Source organism: Oryza glaberrima, chromosome 8 (genome assembly GCF_000147395.1).
Source record: "Oryza glaberrima chromosome 8, OglaRS2, whole genome shotgun sequence".
Classification (NCBI taxonomy): Eukaryota; Viridiplantae; Streptophyta; class Magnoliopsida; order Poales; family Poaceae; genus Oryza; species Oryza glaberrima.
Genome location: NC_068333.1, coordinates 1,520,868 through 1,540,147, shown reverse-complemented (window position 1 = coordinate 1,540,147; position 19,280 = coordinate 1,520,868). Strand labels below are relative to the sequence as shown.

General features: G+C 45.3%; 5 protein-coding genes across 6 annotated transcripts; 1 reads left to right on the top strand and 4 right to left on the bottom strand.

Annotated features, from left to right (window-relative positions):
* Positions 1–378: 378 nt before the first annotated feature.
* LOC127783287 (glycerol-3-phosphate acyltransferase RAM2-like) lies at positions 379–2,244 on the top strand. Its single transcript, XM_052310529.1, has one exon. It carries the CDS (start codon positions 379–381, stop codon positions 1,885–1,887), a length of 1,509 nt encoding a protein of 502 aa, XP_052166489.1. The 3' UTR covers positions 1,888–2,244.
* A 1,008-nt stretch (positions 2,245–3,252) lies between these two features.
* LOC127781998 (non-specific lipid-transfer protein A-like) lies at positions 3,253–3,793 on the bottom strand. The gene has a single exon (XM_052309071.1). The coding sequence runs from the start codon at positions 3,664–3,666 to the stop codon at positions 3,253–3,255; it is 414 nt and encodes a 137-aa protein (XP_052165031.1). The 5' UTR covers positions 3,667–3,793.
* Positions 3,794–4,242: 449 nt separating this feature from the next.
* LOC127783286 (cytochrome P450 703A2) lies at positions 4,243–6,890 on the bottom strand. Of its 2 annotated transcripts, XM_052310528.1 has the most exons (3): positions 6,750–6,890; positions 5,560–6,422; positions 4,243–4,928 (listed from the first exon to the last, which is right to left on the bottom strand). In XM_052310528.1, the coding sequence occupies exons 1-3, from the start codon at positions 6,769–6,771 to the stop codon at positions 4,266–4,268; spliced, it is 1,548 nt and encodes a 515-aa protein (XP_052166488.1). In that variant the 5' UTR covers positions 6,772–6,890; the 3' UTR covers positions 4,243–4,265. The 2 variants fall into 2 exon arrangements, with proteins under 2 accessions (XP_052166488.1, XP_052166487.1); XM_052310527.1 differs by lacking the exon at positions 6,750–6,890 and having other exon boundaries at positions 5,560–6,636.
* Positions 6,891–7,665: 775 nt separating this feature from the next.
* LOC127783285 (pentatricopeptide repeat-containing protein At1g53600, mitochondrial-like) lies at positions 7,666–9,723 on the bottom strand. The gene has a single exon (XM_052310526.1). The coding sequence runs from the start codon at positions 9,688–9,690 to the stop codon at positions 7,666–7,668; it is 2,025 nt and encodes a 674-aa protein (XP_052166486.1). The 5' UTR covers positions 9,691–9,723.
* A 542-nt stretch (positions 9,724–10,265) lies between these two features.
* LOC127783254 (hydroxyproline O-galactosyltransferase GALT2-like) lies at positions 10,266–15,085 on the bottom strand. The gene is made up of 7 exons (XM_052310492.1): positions 14,151–15,085; positions 13,338–13,570; positions 12,961–13,251; positions 12,213–12,341; positions 11,557–11,730; positions 11,262–11,369; positions 10,266–11,179 (listed from the first exon to the last, which is right to left on the bottom strand). The coding sequence occupies exons 1-7, from the start codon at positions 14,938–14,940 to the stop codon at positions 10,973–10,975; spliced, it is 1,932 nt and encodes a 643-aa protein (XP_052166452.1). The 5' UTR covers positions 14,941–15,085; the 3' UTR covers positions 10,266–10,972.
* Between the last annotated feature and the right edge of the window lie 4,195 nt (positions 15,086–19,280).

Here is a 19,280-nt window from a genome sequence, read left to right as displayed (position 1 = left end):
AATTTTTTAAGAGCAAGTTTAGTAGTAGAGTCGACTACTAGGTATAAATTAATATTAGAATTAACTTCTATAATAGATAAGTTAGAAGGGTGTCTCTAATTTTCTTCTTCAATCTTTTTATTACCTATGTAATTGATGAATTTATCGTAAAGTATGTAAAGAACTAGCTCTTTCTTATTTTGTTTATTTTTTTCTCCACGTAGGCTTATAAATTGGTTTATAGCCAATTATTAAATTTTCTTTAAATTTGTAATAATTATAACTCAATTAATAACGCGCATTTTGCAAGCTCTTACTTAATCATTTATTATCTTTATCGGTTTCAAACTGGGCCCTAGGCCATAAAACAAACGAGTGGTTTAAATTCAAGTGTCTTCCATGATCCAAGCTGCAAACGCCATGGCTACTCATCAGAGGAGACACCCCAGTGTCGCCGCCGAGCTGGAGGGCACGCTGCTCATCTCCGGCGACCTCTTCCCCTACTTCCTCCTCGTCGCCCTCGAGGCCGGCGGCCCGCTCCGGGCCGCCGTCCTGCTCGCCGCGTACCCCGTCGCCGCCCTCCTCGGCGTCGCCCTGCCCGACGACGACCTCGCCGTCCGCGTCATGACCTTCGTGTCCACCGCCGGCCTCGCCGTCGCCGACGTGGCGGCGGTGGCGAGGGCCACGCTGCCCAGGTTCTTCCTCGCCGACCTCAGCGACGCCGCGTTCCGGGCCTTCGCGCGCCGCGACGCCGCCGAGAGGTACGTCGTGACGCGGCTGCCGACGGCCATGGTGGAGCCGTTCGTCCGGGAGTACGTCGCCGAGGGAGCCCGCGTCGTCGGGGCGGAGCTGCGGGTGGTCGGGGGGCGGTTCACCGGCGCGGCGGTGAACGGCGACCGGAGCTTGGGCGCTCTGCAAGCCGTTCTTGGGCGCGGCCGCCGGGTCATCGACGTCGGGCTGTGCTCCGGCGACGGCGCGGCGAAGCGGCAGCCGGCGTTCATGAAGATATGCCAGGAGCGCCACGTGGTGTCCACGCCGGAGAAGGCGCCGGCGGCGCCTCTTCCGAGGAGCGAGTACCTCCGGCCACTGATCTTCCACGACGGCCGCCTCGTCGGCCGGCCGGACCCGCTGGCCTGCCTCGCCGTCGCGCTCTGGCTCCCACTCGGTGCCGCCCTCGCCGTGACACGCATCCTCATCGCCTTCTTGCCCTACAGCGTCGGCCTCCTCCTCGCCGCGGCCACCGGCTTCCAGATAAGAGCGCATCTCGGCGGCGCGCCACCGCGGTGGCGAGGGGGCACGTTGTACGCGTGCAACCACCGGACGCTGCTGGACCCGGCGGTCCTCTCGACGGTGGTGCACCGGAAGGTGACCGCCGTGACGTACAGCCTCTCCGGCTTGTCGGAGATGATCGCGCCGATCCCGACGGTGCGGCTGACGCGCGACCGCGGCAGGGACAGGGTGATCATGCAGTCCGTGCTCGCCGGCGGCGACCTCGCCGTCTGCCCGGAGGGCACCACGTGCCGGGAGCCGTACCTGCTCCGGTTCAGCCCCCTGTTCGCGGAGATCGCCGGCGAGGTCACGCCGGTGGCCGTGCGGGCCGGCGGCGCCATGTTCCACGGCACGACGGTTAGGGGGTACAAGGGGATGGACTCCTTCTTCTTCCTCATGAACCCGGCGCCGTGGTACCATCTGCAGCTGCTCGACCCGGTGCCATCCTCTTCTGCCGCCGCCGACGGTGATGGCGGCGGTGGCGACGGCGGCGAGTCGAGCCGCGACGTGGCGAACCGCGTGCAGCGAGCGATCGGCGACGCCCTCGGATTCGAGTGCACGGCGCTGACGCGCAGGGACAAGTACCGGATGATCGCCGGCCACGACGGCGTCGACATGCGCGGCAACGCCCGCCTCTAGCATATGCAACGGAAGCAGATCCTCTCACATGCAGTAATTGGGTCACCGACATGTGGGTCCCACTTTTACTATGGCCCACATGTCAGTAGCTCAACTGCGCTGTAGTAAAATCAGAGGATCTCTTTCCATATGCAACCTATATACAGCACGTCGCATATGATAGGCTAAGATATTGTAACCTAGTACAATGAATCTGGTCGGACAAACGTAACCACCAGTCCAACTAATCTGGATAGAGCATTAGCCCAGAATCCGGATTCGTAGATATGTCCTGTCCGATAATATATTGCTATATTTTAAGACTGAGATAATAATTATTAAGTTGTAAGTGTATTAAATAAATCCTTTCAATATGTTCTTGGCACATGTTCGTAGTTTAGATCAATTAATCAGTTGCCAGATCCAAATTGACCAAAATTTGGTCTAATTAAGTGTTGTGTAGAATATTTTTATTTATGTTCGATTGTTTCATGCATCATGGGTGTCAATTCAGTAATGAGCAACCACTAGCTCTCATCCAACTTGCATTGAGTGCTTGGCAGCATGGCAATTTAAATCCAGTGGTGTGTATTTATTATCCTCAGGATAGATCATGGACACATATTCCAAATAAATTGGAGATATTTTTATTTATTATTATTCATTGTAGATAAAAAAAAACATTAAGCATGACTGTCTCCAACAAGAAGGGGCAGGCATGCATGCATGCATGCAGCTTGTTGTACAAACTAGCAACAGGTTCACTTGAAATGAACCATCTTCATTATTCTAGCTGTCTTTGTCTCAACTCTCCATCTCCAGAAGTTCAGAATGCTCATGGAATGCTGCAACATTTAAAAATGAACAAACATATATATAAGCCACCAGTTGCAGTGTTTAATAGTGCATGTACAGAATAATTAAATACCCAAAAAAATACTCTTTTTGTTAATAAATATTTTTTCAATTTTGTTAAGAATTAGTCAATACAGTATAGATTTGTTGACAATCTCATTATATTTGTGTTTGAAAACAGAACTACCTGGGCCATGACCCTGTGCGGATGTACCTGGATCTAAATTTGTATGGGCTTTGACAAAATATTACCAAATATGGACCAAAATATGTTGGCCCAGATCTTGGCGTTGGGCTGGGTCCAATCCTTTTTCTTTTGAAATACCTTTTAATTTTTTTAAAAAAAATTGTTGTTTGAAAATCTACTGCTATTTCTTTTGTTGGGAAACGCCCAGAAATCTTCCGGCTAGCTCCAACGCTAGATGATTTGGGTTCGAAGCCTTACCCATTCTAATTATTTAATAGTAGATCATTCATTAATATTCGTGCCTTTTTAAGTCCTATTTCTATTCTTTTGTTGTTTGAAAATGCTTACGTGTTGCAGTCGAAGTCGAGGCTGAGCGGGAACGGCAGCGGCGCGGCGCATTTGGCCGGGAGGTCGCGGATGGCGTCGCCGTTGAGCCCCTTGAACCGCGCCGCCGCCTTCTTCACGCAGTCGCAGGCGAACCGCCGCTCGGCGGTGCCGACGGGCAGCGTCCGGAGGTGCCTCACGCCGGCGCAGCAATCCCCCGACGGCGCCGCCGCCTTGCCGGTCAGGTACGCCACGCACGGCAGCAGGCTCGCGTCCACGTCGCCGCACGTCACCGCGCCGTCGACGACGGACACCGCCGCCGCCGCCAGCAAGCAGCCGGCCACCACCACCATCGCCACCGCAGCCGCTCCCTTCATCTTCGCCGTCGTCTTCTTCTTCTTCTTCTTTCTTGTGTGTGTTGTGTGCTCATCCATGGCGAGAATGGCTTCGATTTATATAGCCTGGTACTTGGGGATCGAATTCAGTTGGATTGCCGTTGCAGCATCTTGTGAGTGATGATGCGAGCTGATGAGCTCAGAAATGAATTTGGATGTGTGTTGATGTGCTGAGAAATGAATGGCACCAAGAAGATTGGATTGGGTTGGGTTGGGATAGGAGGAAGATGATGCTCTGCATGAAGGCCACGACTACATATCGTAACAGACTCTGTTTCATGTGCTCACTCGGAAGTTATAGCTAGTATCATCAATTCTATCGAGCTAAGTAGCTTCTGCTACGAAATATATTTATCACAACCTTGAAGTACACGATGCGTATTATTTGCACGTACTAGAAGATATCTAGTCTCAAAGAACCTACTGTGTGAACGAAATGAATGGAATTCAGCAAGAAAGTGAGATTCATCAGCTGATGCTTAATTTCTTTGATTCATCAGCACTTGCATTCATCGTCACTGTCTACATGTGTGATTGATTTGATAGATACATGTAGAATTAATTCACTCTTAATTACGTTAAGCTGCATAGCTCGATCGGCTTCTCCTGTCTGCGTTATTGTCCACACGACGCCTAGCTCAAACTTGCTTGCCATGGCGACCGTACATCTGCGGCGGCAGGCGCGGCGTGGCGACGGCGACGAGCGGCTTGGCCTTGGGCATGGTCATGCCGTACACCTCCTGGGTGTCGATGTCGTCGGGGCGGAGGCCGTCCGGCGGCGACCAGTCGAAGCAGTGGAAGAGCCTGGCGAGCGCCATGAGCACCAGGATGACGCCGAGCGGCGCGCCGGGGCACTTGCGCTTGCCGGCGCTGAAGGGGAGGATCTTGAAGTCCGGCAGGTGGCTGATCTCCACCCGGCCGCCGTCCGCCGCCGCCGGCAGGTGCCTCTCCGGCCGGAACGCGTCGACGTCGTCCCAGATGCGGGTGTTCCGGCCGAGCGCGTGGGTGTTGATGAAGATCCTCGTCCGCGCCGGGATGTCGTAGCCCATGATCGTCGTCGGCTTCAGGGACTCGTGGGGGATCAGGAATGGCCCCGCCGGGTGCATCCGGAAGGACTCGCGGACGACGCACCGGAGGTAGGTCAGCTGGCCGAGGTCCGACTCCACCACCATGCGGCCGCGGCCGACGACGCCGTCGAGCTCCTCCTGGATCTTGCGGAGCACCCGGGGGTTCTTGATCACCTCCGCCATCACCCACTCGTTGGTCACTGATGATGTGTCGGTGGCAGCAGCAATCATGTCCTGTGTTGTGTACATGGATTAGTTTTGTTTTTGTCTACTTAGAACAGAATTGCTTATGACTAATTTGATGTCTTATGCAAGATTTCTGATACTGAAAAATGCAGTTGTATACTAGTAGCGCTAGCATGCACATAATGTGAAGAATAATACAGGTTGTTCAACATGTTTTCTTCTAGTTTACTTTCAGAAAATCTATCATTTCTTTACTTCTAATTTTCTTGTAGTCTCCAGGACAAGAAAGGATAGTTTGTACTTTGTACTGTCCATCACTTCACTGTGGTTCCAACATGTAGCACTAGAAATGAAATAACATGGTTTGCCAGAAGTAACAGATAAATTCAATCCGAAAAGCAAACATAGCTCATAACAACAGAAGAACCAAAAACTCTGCTGTGAAAACAGATCTTTAATTACCTTCCCTTTTATTATTTTCTTTAAAAGAACCAAGTCATCTATTGGTTGAATCTCAAAGGAGATAACATTAACGTGGCTAGATTTGTTGCAAACATAATGGCAGCTAGCAAATCATTTCAATTTCAAGAATAGACTATAACAACAAACACAGTGATGGCTTAGTTAAAAAACAAATGAACTTAGAACTAGACTAGAATAACAAAAACAGTAAACATACCTGCATCAAAGCTTTGATCTCGACGTCGTCCATGTGCTCTTTTCCGTTCTCGCCGGGCAAAGAAAGCAGTACATCAACAAAGTCCATGTCTTCTTTGTTATCATCATCAAGGGATGCACTCTTCTTGGCCTCCCTAGCCTTCCTGTGCTCATCAATAATCTTCTGGTGGAAGTCGTCCACCTTCTTCTCAACCTCCCTCATCTTCTTCTCACACCCATATGGATCAAGCCACCTCCAGGCTGGCAAGTAGTCCCCAAGATAGATCAGGCCCAGCAGCCAGAACAGTTCATGGGTGATGTGCATGAACTCCATTGCTTCACCAGGGCCTGCTGACTGCAGACCAAAGTACTGTTTCCCTAGCAACATCCTTGTCACGTTGTTCATCGAGAAGGCCCCAAGAACCTCTCTGAGATTCACAGGTTTCCCTGACTGGGCTTTAGCCCACACAAACTGACAGAGGTGCTCAGCCTCCAGTGCTCGGTGAGCAGCAAAAGATTCAAGCCGCTTGGTTGTCAGCAAGTGCTCCATGCAAACCCTCCTCATCCTCTTCCAGTTCGGCCCCAGCGGAGCAAGGGCCACATCACCGCACCCATAGGCAAGGTGAACAGCGGCCAAGGTCCGAGGCCGTGAAGCAAATACCTCATCTTGCCGGATGAGTATCTCACGGATGACTTCAGGGTCATCAGTGGTGATGGCATCGATGGTTCCAAGACGAAGATAGACCAGGGGGCCATACTTGGTGCAGAATCGAGCGAAGTCTTTGTGGGGAAGAGGGCTCAACTGGAGAAGGTTACCAAAGATTGGCCACCTTGGAGGTCCAGGTGGAAGCCTTCGCCTCATGCAATTGAGCTTTTTCCAGGACACTACAACAAAGATCCATGAGCATAAGATGATGGAAAGAAGAAAAGGATCCATGGTACAGAAACAGATGGCAATTATAGTCCTATTTATGGGATCTCATCAAGCTCTATGATAAAGCAAATCAAGTGACTAAAGTTGAAGCGAATTGGTTACAGAATTAGACTGGTCATGATTCTTGTGCTGATCTATATTGTTCAACATCTCAACTAACATCATATAATAAACGTCATGATCTTGACATGACAGATGGTGTGATGCAGAGCACTGAAAATGCCAAGGAAAAAGTAGAGGGAATGAATATAAAAGAAAGTCTCTTCAGATGTGCTCACCCAAAAAAAAGTTCTCTTCCATACTGTTATTCAGCAATGTGCTCAGTGCAATTCATTTTTTGCACATTTCTGTAAGTAACGCATAGATGACATTCAGGAGCAAGATTATACTATTGACGATTGGTGCTCTGCCTTTTCCTGTCAACATGACTGTATCTTGATGGTAGCTATTTAGAATACATCTCCTACTTCATCTACCACAAATAACATGCAGACATGACTCATGAACTGGCTTCTTCATCAATTGATGATCGGAAGACAACCTCCTGCATAAATGTTCTTGAATTTAAGCAAACAGCAACCAACAATACAACTATTCTTCAATGCTTTCCTGTAGCAGATGAATTCCGTGTATCAATCTTCCATTTACTGTCTAAACTTTAAGAAGAAGATGGAATCAATATAAAGATTATGACAGGTCTTAAATAACAAATACTGTAAATTCATGAACTACAATACTATCTAATTGTTACCCTCAGAAAAGAAAGGATCTATTGTTCCCCCTTTAACTATCAAAATCAGTGTAACCCCTACCCTTAAAACCACCAGTGTTATTCTGGCCAAATAAGACATTTTTTTGTGGTGAAAAGGAGTTATTTGTGCCCATTTTGGTAGTTGAAGAGTGCAAGTTAGATGATTTCATAGTTAAGGGTGAAAACTGAGCTGCATCAAAATGGACAAACTTAATCCTATAAGAAATAAGGACCTGCCAGAAAAATGGATCTCGAGTTCTGGGCCAACAGCATATCACCAAGCACCTGGTCAGATATCCACATTTTAGGCATTATGTACAAGTCATGTGATATCTTTTTTATGCCATCCTAATTCTCATTTAGCAGTGCCATGTAACATGATCATTCTTGTTTTCATCGGTCAGAGATCTAGAACTAGTCAACTAGAAGGTTCTCAGTATGTGTTATATTTCAGTGGCCTTATCCTGCATAATAAGGCTATAACCAGGCCTCTTACTGGCCAAGTTGGATAGCTGTACAACTTTTAGCATTTCTTCATCCTCCATCCCTGCTGAGGAGAACATCCTTGACAGGACTGTGTAAGCCGTTGCATCGTAAGGATCCTTCTCAAGAAGCTTCTGTGCTGCTATTTTTGCAAAAGCGAGATTAGAATGGAGACTACTAGCACTGAGCAAAGCTGCCCATGCATCAGAATGATCATTCTGGGGCATTGAGTTAATCATTTCCAGTGCTTCAGCAAGGAGGCCTGCACGACCTAAAAGATCAACCATACATGTGTAGTGCTCAGGGTTTGGCTCTACACCATAAACTGGTCTCATTGATTCAAAGTAGTTGTAACCTTGTTGAACAAAACCAGCACGTGCGCAACCAGTCAGAATTCCTAAAAATGTAACATGATTAGGCTTGTATCCAGCATTTTGCATTTTGGTAAATAGTTTCAGCGCATCTTCAACGAAACCATGTTGCACAAATGCTGTAATCATAGAATTAATAGCAATAAGGCTTGGGTTGCTAATGCTTGAGAAAACATGATAAGCCTCAGCCAACCTTCCACATTTTGCATACATCGATACCAAAGAAGTGTGAACGGCAGAGTCAAACACCCATCCCATGTTGATCGAATATGCATGAGCTTGCCTTCCCTGATTCAACATTGCCAGGCTAGCCAAAGCACTCAGCAGACAACTGAAAGCTATTGTGTTAGGTTTGCATCCTTCTTGTGACATGCGGCAAAACCACCGCACTGCACTTAGATAGTCCCCATTTGTGATAAAACTAGAAATGATCGCAGTCCAAGCGACCTCATCTTTTACTGGCATTTGCTCGAAAAGTTCAACAGATTCCCTCATCCAACCCCTGTTAGCAAACCCAACAACCATTGATGTCCAAGAAACAGCATCCTTCTGATGCATCAACTTGAACAGCACATGTGCTTCTTCAACCATGTCATGCTGAACGTAACCTGTGATCAGTGAGTTCCATGATACTATGTCTTTCTGCTGCATGCAGTCGAACGCCCTTTTTGCATCAACCATCCAACCAAAACGAGAATACATTATGATTATTGAATCACCCAAGAAAATATCCAGCTCAAATCCCATTGATATAATCAAATTGTGAATCTGAATCCCTTCTCTGGCAAGACTGGCCACAGCACAAGCATCCAGCGCAACTGAGAGTGTCGTTGTGTTAACCTGAACACCTTCTCTTCTCATATTCAGGAACAGGAGGAGACCATCTCTGCACATCCCACGTTTCACATATCCCCGAATCATCGAAGTCCAAGACACCACATTCCGCTCTGGCATGGCGTCAAACACCCTCCTCGCCTCTGACACACTCCCATGTTTACAGAGGCCATCGACCATGGCGCTCCAGGAAATGACATCCCTCACCGTCATTCCCTCGAACACCCTCAGTGCCATGGCAAGCTCCCCGACCCTCAAGTACCCAGCCATCAGCGCATTCGACCCTACTGGGTCACGCCACTGCCATGGCATCTCCTCATACACCAACTCCGCCTCATGCAGCATCTCCGCCTTGGCGAGCCCGGAGATGATGGCACCGTAGGACACCGCGTTCTTGGCCGGCATCTTGTAGAAGAGCGCGTGGGCAGCCCGCGGGCGCGCCGCGCGGAGGTAGACGGAGAGCAGCGCGTTCCAGGACGGGGCGTTGCGGCGGGGCATGTCGTCGAAGACGAGGCGCGCGGAGGCGAGGTCTCCCCCGTCGGCGTAGGCGGTGAGGAGGGCGGTCCAGGAGATGACGTCGCGGCTGGGCATTTGGTCGAACAGGAGCTGGGCGTCGCGGAGGCGGCCGCGGCGGCCGTACGACGTGAGCAGCGCGTTGAGGTGCGCCCTGTTGGGGCCGCGCGGCGGCGGAGGCTCCCCCTCCGGTGCCGGGAACCGGTGGGGGACGCCGGCGGCGAGCGCCGCGGTGGTCGGCGCTCTTGGCAGTCGCAGCGCGGCCATGGTGAGTACTGGACTACTGGGTTCACAGGCTTGCAGAGTGTACCCGCCGTATCCACCGTTCATTTTCATCCGACGTCTCGCTATAAATATATTTGAAGTTTAAAGCGAGATTTGGTCAAATTTTTAAAACTTTAGCTACTAATGCTATGGCCGTGTTTAGATCGTGTGCCAAAATTTTTAATTTTTTTTGAATTATACGGACACACATTTGAAGTATTAAACGTAGACTAATAACAAAACAAATTACAGATTCCACCTGTAAGCTGCGAGACGAATTTATTAAGCCTAATTAATCCGTCATTACCAAATATTTATTATAGCATCACATTATCAAATTATGGCGTAATTAGGCTCAAAAGATTCGTCTCGCAATTTACATGCAAAATGTGTAATTGATTTTTTTCGTCCACATTTAATGCTCCATGCGTGTGTCAAAACATTTGATGTGACGGAATTTTTAGAAGTTTGAAAGGAACTAGACATTGCCTATATTTAGAATGAATTTAATCTAGTAAGTTTATGATATCATATGATTCTATTAAATCTACTCATACTATGTTCTTTTTTGTTTTAAAACTAAACATTTAGGAAGTTCTTGACGATCAGAGTTTGAAATAACCAAATTTTACCTAAACGTTCAATATATATGACTGGAGGGAGTAATAAGAAATGGCACTGATCTCAGTAGTCATTTTGTAGCATAAAGCGTCAAAATGGGGGGGAAAAAGAGAGATAACACAAATGACAACAAATCTAGTTTAGTTTCTTCAACAGTTGAGTGGGTGCTATGCAAGAATAGCAATGACAGAGAAAATACATCATCGATGGAACTCATGAGTGGAGAAAAAAAGAGGCTATCTTTTACAAGAAAGAGAAGAACAGAAATGATTTTTAGCATCATCAGGATTCTGTCCAAGTTTCTAGGATTCTAGGCTACAAGAACAGGCATATATATCTGATAATATGCTGATCTGATCATCTACTACATCAAAATTGGGATCAATTACAGGAATAAGGACATCGACGCCACGAGATGGCGAATGGAAATCAGGCAAATGCATGGAACCATGGACCGGAGCTGCCTAATCTTCAAGCCCCAACATCACAGCCATGTGAAGCGATGAGCTCGATCGAGTCAACATTGCAGCAGCTAAGCTATTGTCAGGTGATTCTTCGTGTCAAAAAAGAGAACACCAGCCAGCCACCCCACCAACCAAAATAACCGGCAGGTGGAGGAGGAATGCTAAAGTCGAGTGACTGATTTAATCCATTTGTCGTCTCGCTATCTGTAGTTGCAGCAGGATGCTCGGCCCTGGACCAGCTTGTCCCAGAGGCACAGCATTTGCCTCGGTGACTGGTAATGCGCCGTGTAATAGTTCTCCAGGCAGCCGTACTGGCAGAACTTCCAGCTGTGGGAATACTTGACAGGAGACGTGGAGTTGAACTTCTCAACCCACAGCCCCATGCTTACGTCCTCCATCTTGAATAGCTGCAGTGCATGACCCAAAAAGGGAAACCGATCAATACATCGCCATAAAAGTTATACGTGATAGGCGTCATCGGAAGCTCACCCTTAAGCTCTGGTTGGCATGCTGAGACACGACGAATTTCGCTATGTCACCAGAAATCACATAACCGGGTCCATTTGCATAAGGTGGATAGATGTCTTCAGGCCACTCCTGCATCGAAAGTCACGAGGGTGTTCATGAACAGAATAAACACAGTTGCAAAGGAGTAGATAGTTTCCTTGGTTAGTAAAAAAGGGAGGGATCAAATATAAACAGAATATGAAACACTATCAAATGAGTGAACTTCAAAGTTGAATTGATTAATTTGAGGAAAAACAACAGAGACAGAGGGTATTACCTCTGTTGTAACTGTCCATTTACCCATTCTCAAGGGCCTATGCAAGAGGTTGAGGTTCCCCATATATAATGGCCTGCCACCATTGTTCAACTTGATGTGTCTGACAACCACATCTACCCTCACAAATGTATCATCGTCACATTTCATGATATGTACAGCAGCCAAATTTTGGACCTGCAAGGCAAAGGGAATGACAGACGTCAGGTTCGTTATTTATCAACACTATACTTATTAGTGAGCATGCTTTTGATGGTAACTAAAATTCGCATAAACTTCATCATGTCTGTCTGTAAGCCACAAGCGATGTTTGGAGGTCTTAGTTTCTACAAGAAGATACTTGTCTTAAGAGCTGTATGCAAGTGGTTTAGCTCCTGACTACAGCATGGGTTTCTGAGAAGTTTATATAACAATAAATTATTTGGGAGGGCTTAAGCTTCTAGTAGCTTTCATCTTAAGCTTAGGCCCTTCCAAACAGGCCAATGGCCACCTGCTCCCACTATTGAGGTTTGCAATAAGCCCATTCATAAGCAAGTATCTACTGATGGGAATAAATTATGTGTGTATCATAATTTCTGTACAGGCATACAGCTATTCTTACTTTGGTTTAGAATATTGGCGGAAGAGCAACAATAGAAGATTAAGCAAGAGTGGCTCACCCCGTACTCGCAAATAGCGATTGTCTTGAGAACCACCAACTCATAACGATCTATAAATGGCAAAATTACAATGTCTCCAAAGTATTCAGCTTCTCTCTTAAGCATTACATTGACCTCTTTCCTTGAATTCTGCAACCACAATTTGTAATGAATAAGATCGCAGCAATCACCTCATTTCCTACTACACTTTTGAATTTGTTTGTTTCTTCTATGAGATGGCAAACAATCAACCGATATATAACCATCGCTGGCGCGCACGATCAACAATTTGCATTTTTTTAGACATTTAACAAGGTATGAATAAATGATAAGGTAGTGAGTACCTATATGAACAATTAGAGATAAAGTATTACAAGACTAGAGATGTTGTGTATATGAAAACACAGAATCATCTGCACGTTGGAAAGTTCAAATATGTACCTACATTTTTACGGTTCATGCTTCCATCATCCCATTCTACACATAAAGAAAATCCATATAACCATGCAGAATGAAACTTAGAAGACCAGTAGAGAATCTGAAGATACATTTTTTTTAACTTAGCACACAAGCATCCTCAGTCATAACCTTAAACAGAATCAGTTCTGTAAGTCAACAACTTGAGTGTAGAATAGATTGACATGAATACTTTAACATAAATGGTCTTTTCTTTTCTGAGAGAAAGAGAGATAGCCGCTCTTTAACTTTCTTTGCTTTGTTAACATGCTATGTCTTATAAATTCAATTATTTTTGGATGAATATGCTTACCAGTGCAACAAAGAATCGGGCAACCACTTTAGATGACCGGACTTCTGAACTTTGCATCCATGTTTTTCTAACAGCCATTCGCTCAGCGAAATGATTAGAAGCAGAGAGTATTCCAATAAAAAGAAAAACTGGATCTTTTGGTAGTGGTCGGGTCCTCCATTTTTCTGACATCTCAAGAACTTGTTGAAGTGAAAAACTGGGATGAGACATAGGAAGTGCAGTGGCATAAACTGAATGAACATCCACATCGCCCTTAACAAATAACCCTGTTGCATCTTCAAGAGTGAAGCCCTGGAAATGATCACGGCTACCCGTAAGTGTTTCTTGTAATTATCACAACAGATAAATAGCCGGATGAACATGACTAGAGAGCATACTGGTCTGTAAGGGAAGGAGGTCACATGTCTTCCACCAACATATATATGGAAACCTTCAACTCCAGCTTGCATAGTAAGAACAAATAGCCTGTCTTCTACAAAAGGGAATGGCCATGTCATTGCAGGTTTCTTTGCACGCCCAATGAACCTCTTCAACCATGAAGTTGTCTTGGACTCCTTTGTGTCAACAACATCATCACGTATCCATTTTTCACATTTGGTGAACCCATCAACTGACCAAAAATACAAAATTGTATGCTTTAGCCAAATATGTTAACCTGAGGGTCAAAGTATATAGTGTTACCTACACTAAACACAACATTCTCACCTCATGTCAAAAGTGAAATTGTATGAAAATTTACAACACCTTAAGACTTCCTGGTGCATTAGGCATTTTGAGGATTCAATTCGGTAAGAGCTACTTCCTCCATTTCAAGTTATAAGACTTTCTAGCATTGTCCATATTCGTATATATGTTAATGAATCTAGACATATATATGTGCCTTGATTCATTAACATCTATACGAATGTGGGCAATGCTAGAAAGTCTTATAACCTGAAACGGAGGGAGTACTAAACACTACATACTCATTTGTTTGTGATGGTTAATCCGTACTATACATTATAGGTTCCTTAAATAAGCATTGCATTGGACTGGTAACTACTCGTTCTGTTAACATGAGAACACAAGCAATTCATTCCTAACTTCCACAGGTATAAATGTATGTATGCCAACGACAACATCAGTAGTAGTAAGTTATCACCAGACATCAAAATTAAGATCCAAGCTAGATTTAGAAGAGCAAATCATACCCTTATCGTCGTTGTCCTCGGGCGGCGACCCATCGCAGCGCTGCGCGGAGCCCCACTGCATCCTATAGCAGGTATTGTGCTCGATGATTGGTCGCTGGCTCCAATCCCCTCTCAACCTGGGGTTGAGGTGCAGTATCCTGGGCGGGTCCTCACCGTCGACGGCGCGAAGCCCCTGAAGCTCGACCATGAACTGGGAGACGAGCACGGTGCCATCCCCCTGGCGCATCCTGGCCAGCTGCGGCACGTACTCCTTGTGGGCGGCCCTGGGCGTGCCGACGACGGTGACGGAGGAGCCGGCGGCGAGGCCGCAGGGCAGGAAGACGACCCTCCCGCGCGCGCGCACGGAGACGGCGGAGGGGCATTTGTCGGTGGTGGCGGTGTCGACGGCGGCGAGCTCCCACGGGTCGCCCGCGAAGGCCGCGGCGTCCTCCCACGCGGTGAGGCCGAGCGCCCACGCGTCGTCGGCCATGCGGTCGAGCGCCGAGCGGTTGCGCGCCACGATGTCCGGGAGGGAGACGCGGTCGTAGCGGTGCCAGAAGGGCTGGACCTGGAACAGCGTCGCGTTGCCGTTCCCGTTCCCGGGGGAGGTGGAGGTGGTGGTGGTGGTGGTGGTGGAGACCGGGAGCGGGGGGAGGTGGTCGGAGGAGGAAGGGGAGGAGAAGGCGGCGTCGGTGGCGGCGAGGTCGGAGGTGGCGAGGTCGAGCACGCGGCGGAACTTGAGGGAGATGAGGAGGAGGTAGGCGGCCCCCGCCACGAGCACCAGGTGCGACGGCCGCCACCGCCGCGCCATTGCGCCACCCCCCCTTCCCCCTCCTCCTCCTTCCGCGGCGCAGTAGCGGGGGCCACGCCCCGCGTGCGTCTCCGGCGAGCGGCGGCGGCGCGCCGGATCTGGCGCGGCGCGCGGCGTGGGATCGGAGGGTGGCGTCGCCGTACGGTCCGGGCGATGAGGAGGAGAAATGGAAGGGGAGGGGGCGTCGCGTCGTGCGGGTGACGTGGCCTAGTGGGGAGGTGGGTGGGATTGAGTGTGTGGCTGGCTGGTGGGCCCGGACAACTGTACGGTACGGGAGCGTGCGTGTGACAAGGACACGTCGGATTGGAAACGTTTGCTGCCGATACACCTCCGTGTGACAAGAATGGTTTGTGGTTTGGTCACCTATAAAGAATGGACAAATTGAGTATCAAATTAATAAACAAACTGGTTGATAATTAAAGAATAGAGAATGGCCAGGGAGAAGTAACAGGAAGGAGGGGAGCTAGTCTAGTATTGTTTGCTGTTCTAATTTAACGTGGTACACTCCCTCCATTTTATAATTATAAGTTGTTTTAAAAAAAATTAATCAAATATTTAAATTTGACTAAGTTTTTGAAAAAGTGTAACAATATTTTTTTAAAAAAACACATTATTTAAATATATCCGATGTTACATTCAAGATACATCGGATTGAAAACGTTGCCGCCGGTATACCTCCAGGAGCATATGATACGAGGATGGTTTGGTCATCTATAAAGAATAGCCAAATTAAACATCAAATTAATAAACAGTCTGGTTGATAAGGGAGGGTTTATAAGCTTATAGGTAGGGAGAAGTAGCAGGAAGGAGGGGAGACAGTATTGTTTTCTTTTGCTTCCATGGCCACACTTTCTTTCAAGATATTGCTCAATGTATATACAAGTCTGTTGTAATTCGTAAGTGTAACTATACCACTTAAATAACCGCACAGAATATTGGTCCTAAACATAGTACTAGATATAACTTCCGTTCCAAAAATAAGCCAACCTATATGAGGATTTGACATCACCAGATTCATTGTTCCAGGTGGTGTCAAATCTTCATCTAGATTAGGTTTTTTTTTTGGAACAGAGAGAGTATATGTTATCGTGGACTTAGCGGTTTTCTATAAAAGTAGTACTATTATACTTCATCCATAGAATTATAAAAAAAAAACATGTTATTCAGGAGCTTTTTAGACCAAGAAATATCTAGACACCCTTATTTATGGTTCTATCTACTCTAATTACAATGCATGCATTCGTTAATCAAGAGTCTTTTGGTTGCCTCATCATGCAAGATGATTGCAAATGCATGCATCATAGTGCCCAATAGTTGATGTAAGGATGTTGGAGGAGTATTTTGAGAAAAGTGTGTACCCTATAATTTTCTATAGCCCCAAGAAACCATGACTTAATTTTTCAATAGCGAGAGGATAGTCGAAATTAGATGGAGATATTGGCGAGTGTGATTTGTTAATTAGCACGCTTCTTAGGAATACCAGCAAGGTTTACCTTTTTAATTTTTGAAGTTAAAACAGTTCATTAACCGATTTACCCAAAACCAATCGAAAACCGATAAAAATCGATGACTTTTGATCAACGATGCATGGAAACTGGCTAATAATAACTCTATTTCACAAACTGGAAAACGGTTTTTGTAAAAATCAATCAGTTCTGGGAACCCTGGTGAGAACCACGTTTGTTTCTCAATCTGTCACAATTAAACAACAAAGCTCCTCCGGAGATTTTGCGTACGTTTCAAGGTACTAATCCATCCGTCTCATAAAAAATCAATCTAGTCCTGGATGTGATGCATCCTAAATATGTCACATCTAGTTTTAGATTTGTTTTTTTTTTTGGAACAGAGGGAATAGTATTCTAGAAATATTAAATATATTTTGTTACAGTCGTGTAATTAATGCCATGATGCAGAGTGCACGTTGCATGCTCGAGACAACATGATTATGTGATGGGTCCTTTTTTGTTGGTGACATTTCTGCATTGGGCTGTGACAATCCTGAAAGATTCATGAACGAGCTGACGGCCTAGCTAGGGCCCATTAGTTCACTCATCCTTAGCACTGCATCATGGCAAGGTGGGCCTCATTTTGGCCCAACCCACAGAAACTGTAACTAGGCACCGCCCGCACATAGACATAACACTTTGGAATGATCTCGTGCATTTCATTTTCACACCATAAACATTTCGACGGGTCCACCGACTCATGTAAAAATGAAATTTTACAACCACCCAAAAAATACTTTTAATTGTTTCAAGGGTACACTCTTATAATTGGTAGCCAAAAGGTCTCTTATTTTACTATGTGTGGCATAGTTTGAATTGCTAGCTAAACAAATTATGAGTTTAACGCTATTCAATAATAATGGGAGTTGGGAATTTGTGCCATCACGTTATTTATCATTTTAATTTATTTTTATCTTTACCTTTTTTATTACTATTAAATTTATGACTGTGTGTCTATGAAAGAAGCCGGAGATGTAATCTATTTTCATTATCTAAAAATTCTTCCAAGGGTAGATATCATCTGTGTGCACTGCTTTGGTAGAGGAAGTGTGACTGTGACCGTCGGATTCGAACCCAACAGTCTAGATTCATCGGTAGCATAAGCATAGAGACTATAGAGAATAGAACTCTCTGGCTTTTACTGTTCGTTCGTTCATCCCTTTATTCTCAAGCAACTATTTTGGGCGTGCGCTGAGATGAGGATGATGGACGATTATTCGGCTAAAACATATAGGCCGTTACTATATAGATAAAAAAAGTTATTAGTTTTAAACATCGATTAGGCTGTGTTTAGTTCACACTGAAGTTTAAAAATTTGGTTGAAATTGGTACGATGTGATAGAAAAATTGTGTGTGTATGAAATGTTTGATGTGATGGAAAATTGGACGTTTGAAAAAAAAACTTTGGAACTAAACAAGGCCTTAGTTTAGTGCTAATAGTGTATCGGTGAAATGGGTGTAAAGTATACCGGTTCCTTGTAATGGAACCTATGCATATTGTCTATCATATTGTCTGACTAGTAGAAGTAAGATGGGTATATGTTTTATTGTGATATGATGTATATATGTGTGCCTATATGAACGTACGTATACGTCTCTATATATCGTGTTTAAAATAATACAGAGTATTAAAAAAATCCAATATTATAAATTTATAATATTATGTATGTGACACTAATGTACCTCTTCTAAATATCTAAAACATATTAACACTGCAAATTCTTGAAGCCTGACCACAAGCATCTCTAGATATTTATTGTAGCGCGAGAGAGAAACCCTTTTTCAGTATAAAATCCGCGGTAAAAATGTAACTAGTACTCTACCTGAGTTTATTTCACATACTCCTATTCTTCTTACAGTTGCAACATCCATTCTTCCTTTTTGTTTTGCTTCTCTCTTGTATGATTGTGAGTGTCCATCCAAGCTCCAATGGAATCTAGTAGAACCATGCATGTTGCCTTCAAACACAAGGCAGGCATCCGATTCCAAGCCCCAATCCAAAGCATGGCATGGACCCTAATCATGCGTGGCTGGCTGAACAGAGACAGCACCAACTTTTTGTGTGAAAAAAAAATGCCAAAAGTACAGGTATTACAAGCTTCCTAAGATATTCCATCTCTTCATATCTGCCTTTTTTTAGTGTTATTCCATACTGAGATGCAAAGGTAAATTTTTGTTTCAGGCTTCCCTTGAAATGAAGGTATTTTTTAAAAAAGATCTTCGTGGTAATTGAAAATATTTGATATTCTTATTATTCCCTCAGTCCCATAATATAAGAGATTTTGGAGTACAATTATATCGAATTAGCTGTATATCTGAAGCCAAGTGTGCAAGTAAAAAAGTTACTCGGTTCTGATCAGTTGAGGTATAACTGATAATCCTAAAAGAAACAAATAAATAAACTGAAAATAATTTATTAGTAAAACTGTTATATATGAATTATTAGCTGTTTAGAAATAAAAGTTGGAAAATATATTAGCATAAATTGTTTCCCCTAAAATCAACTTTCAAAATTTAAGTTTTGGTTGCCAATGGTAACTTAACAAAATGAAAGCCTGAACATGGGAATGGCTGTTTTGGATGCACCAAAATGTGCCTTAGGGCTGGTTTGGTTTGAGACCTAAATTGACCTTACCAATTTTTGGCAATGCCAAATTTTGGTAAGTTTTCGCATGACTAATTTTGGGAAGGCAAAGTTGTATTCGGATTGAAGCCAAAATAGCCTAAGTTAACTATTGAAATGGTCTATTTTCTTATGCATGCCAAAATTTAGACCTCAAACCAAACCAACCCTTACTAATCATCGGCGACTTCAGTACAGTGCATGGTTAGAGC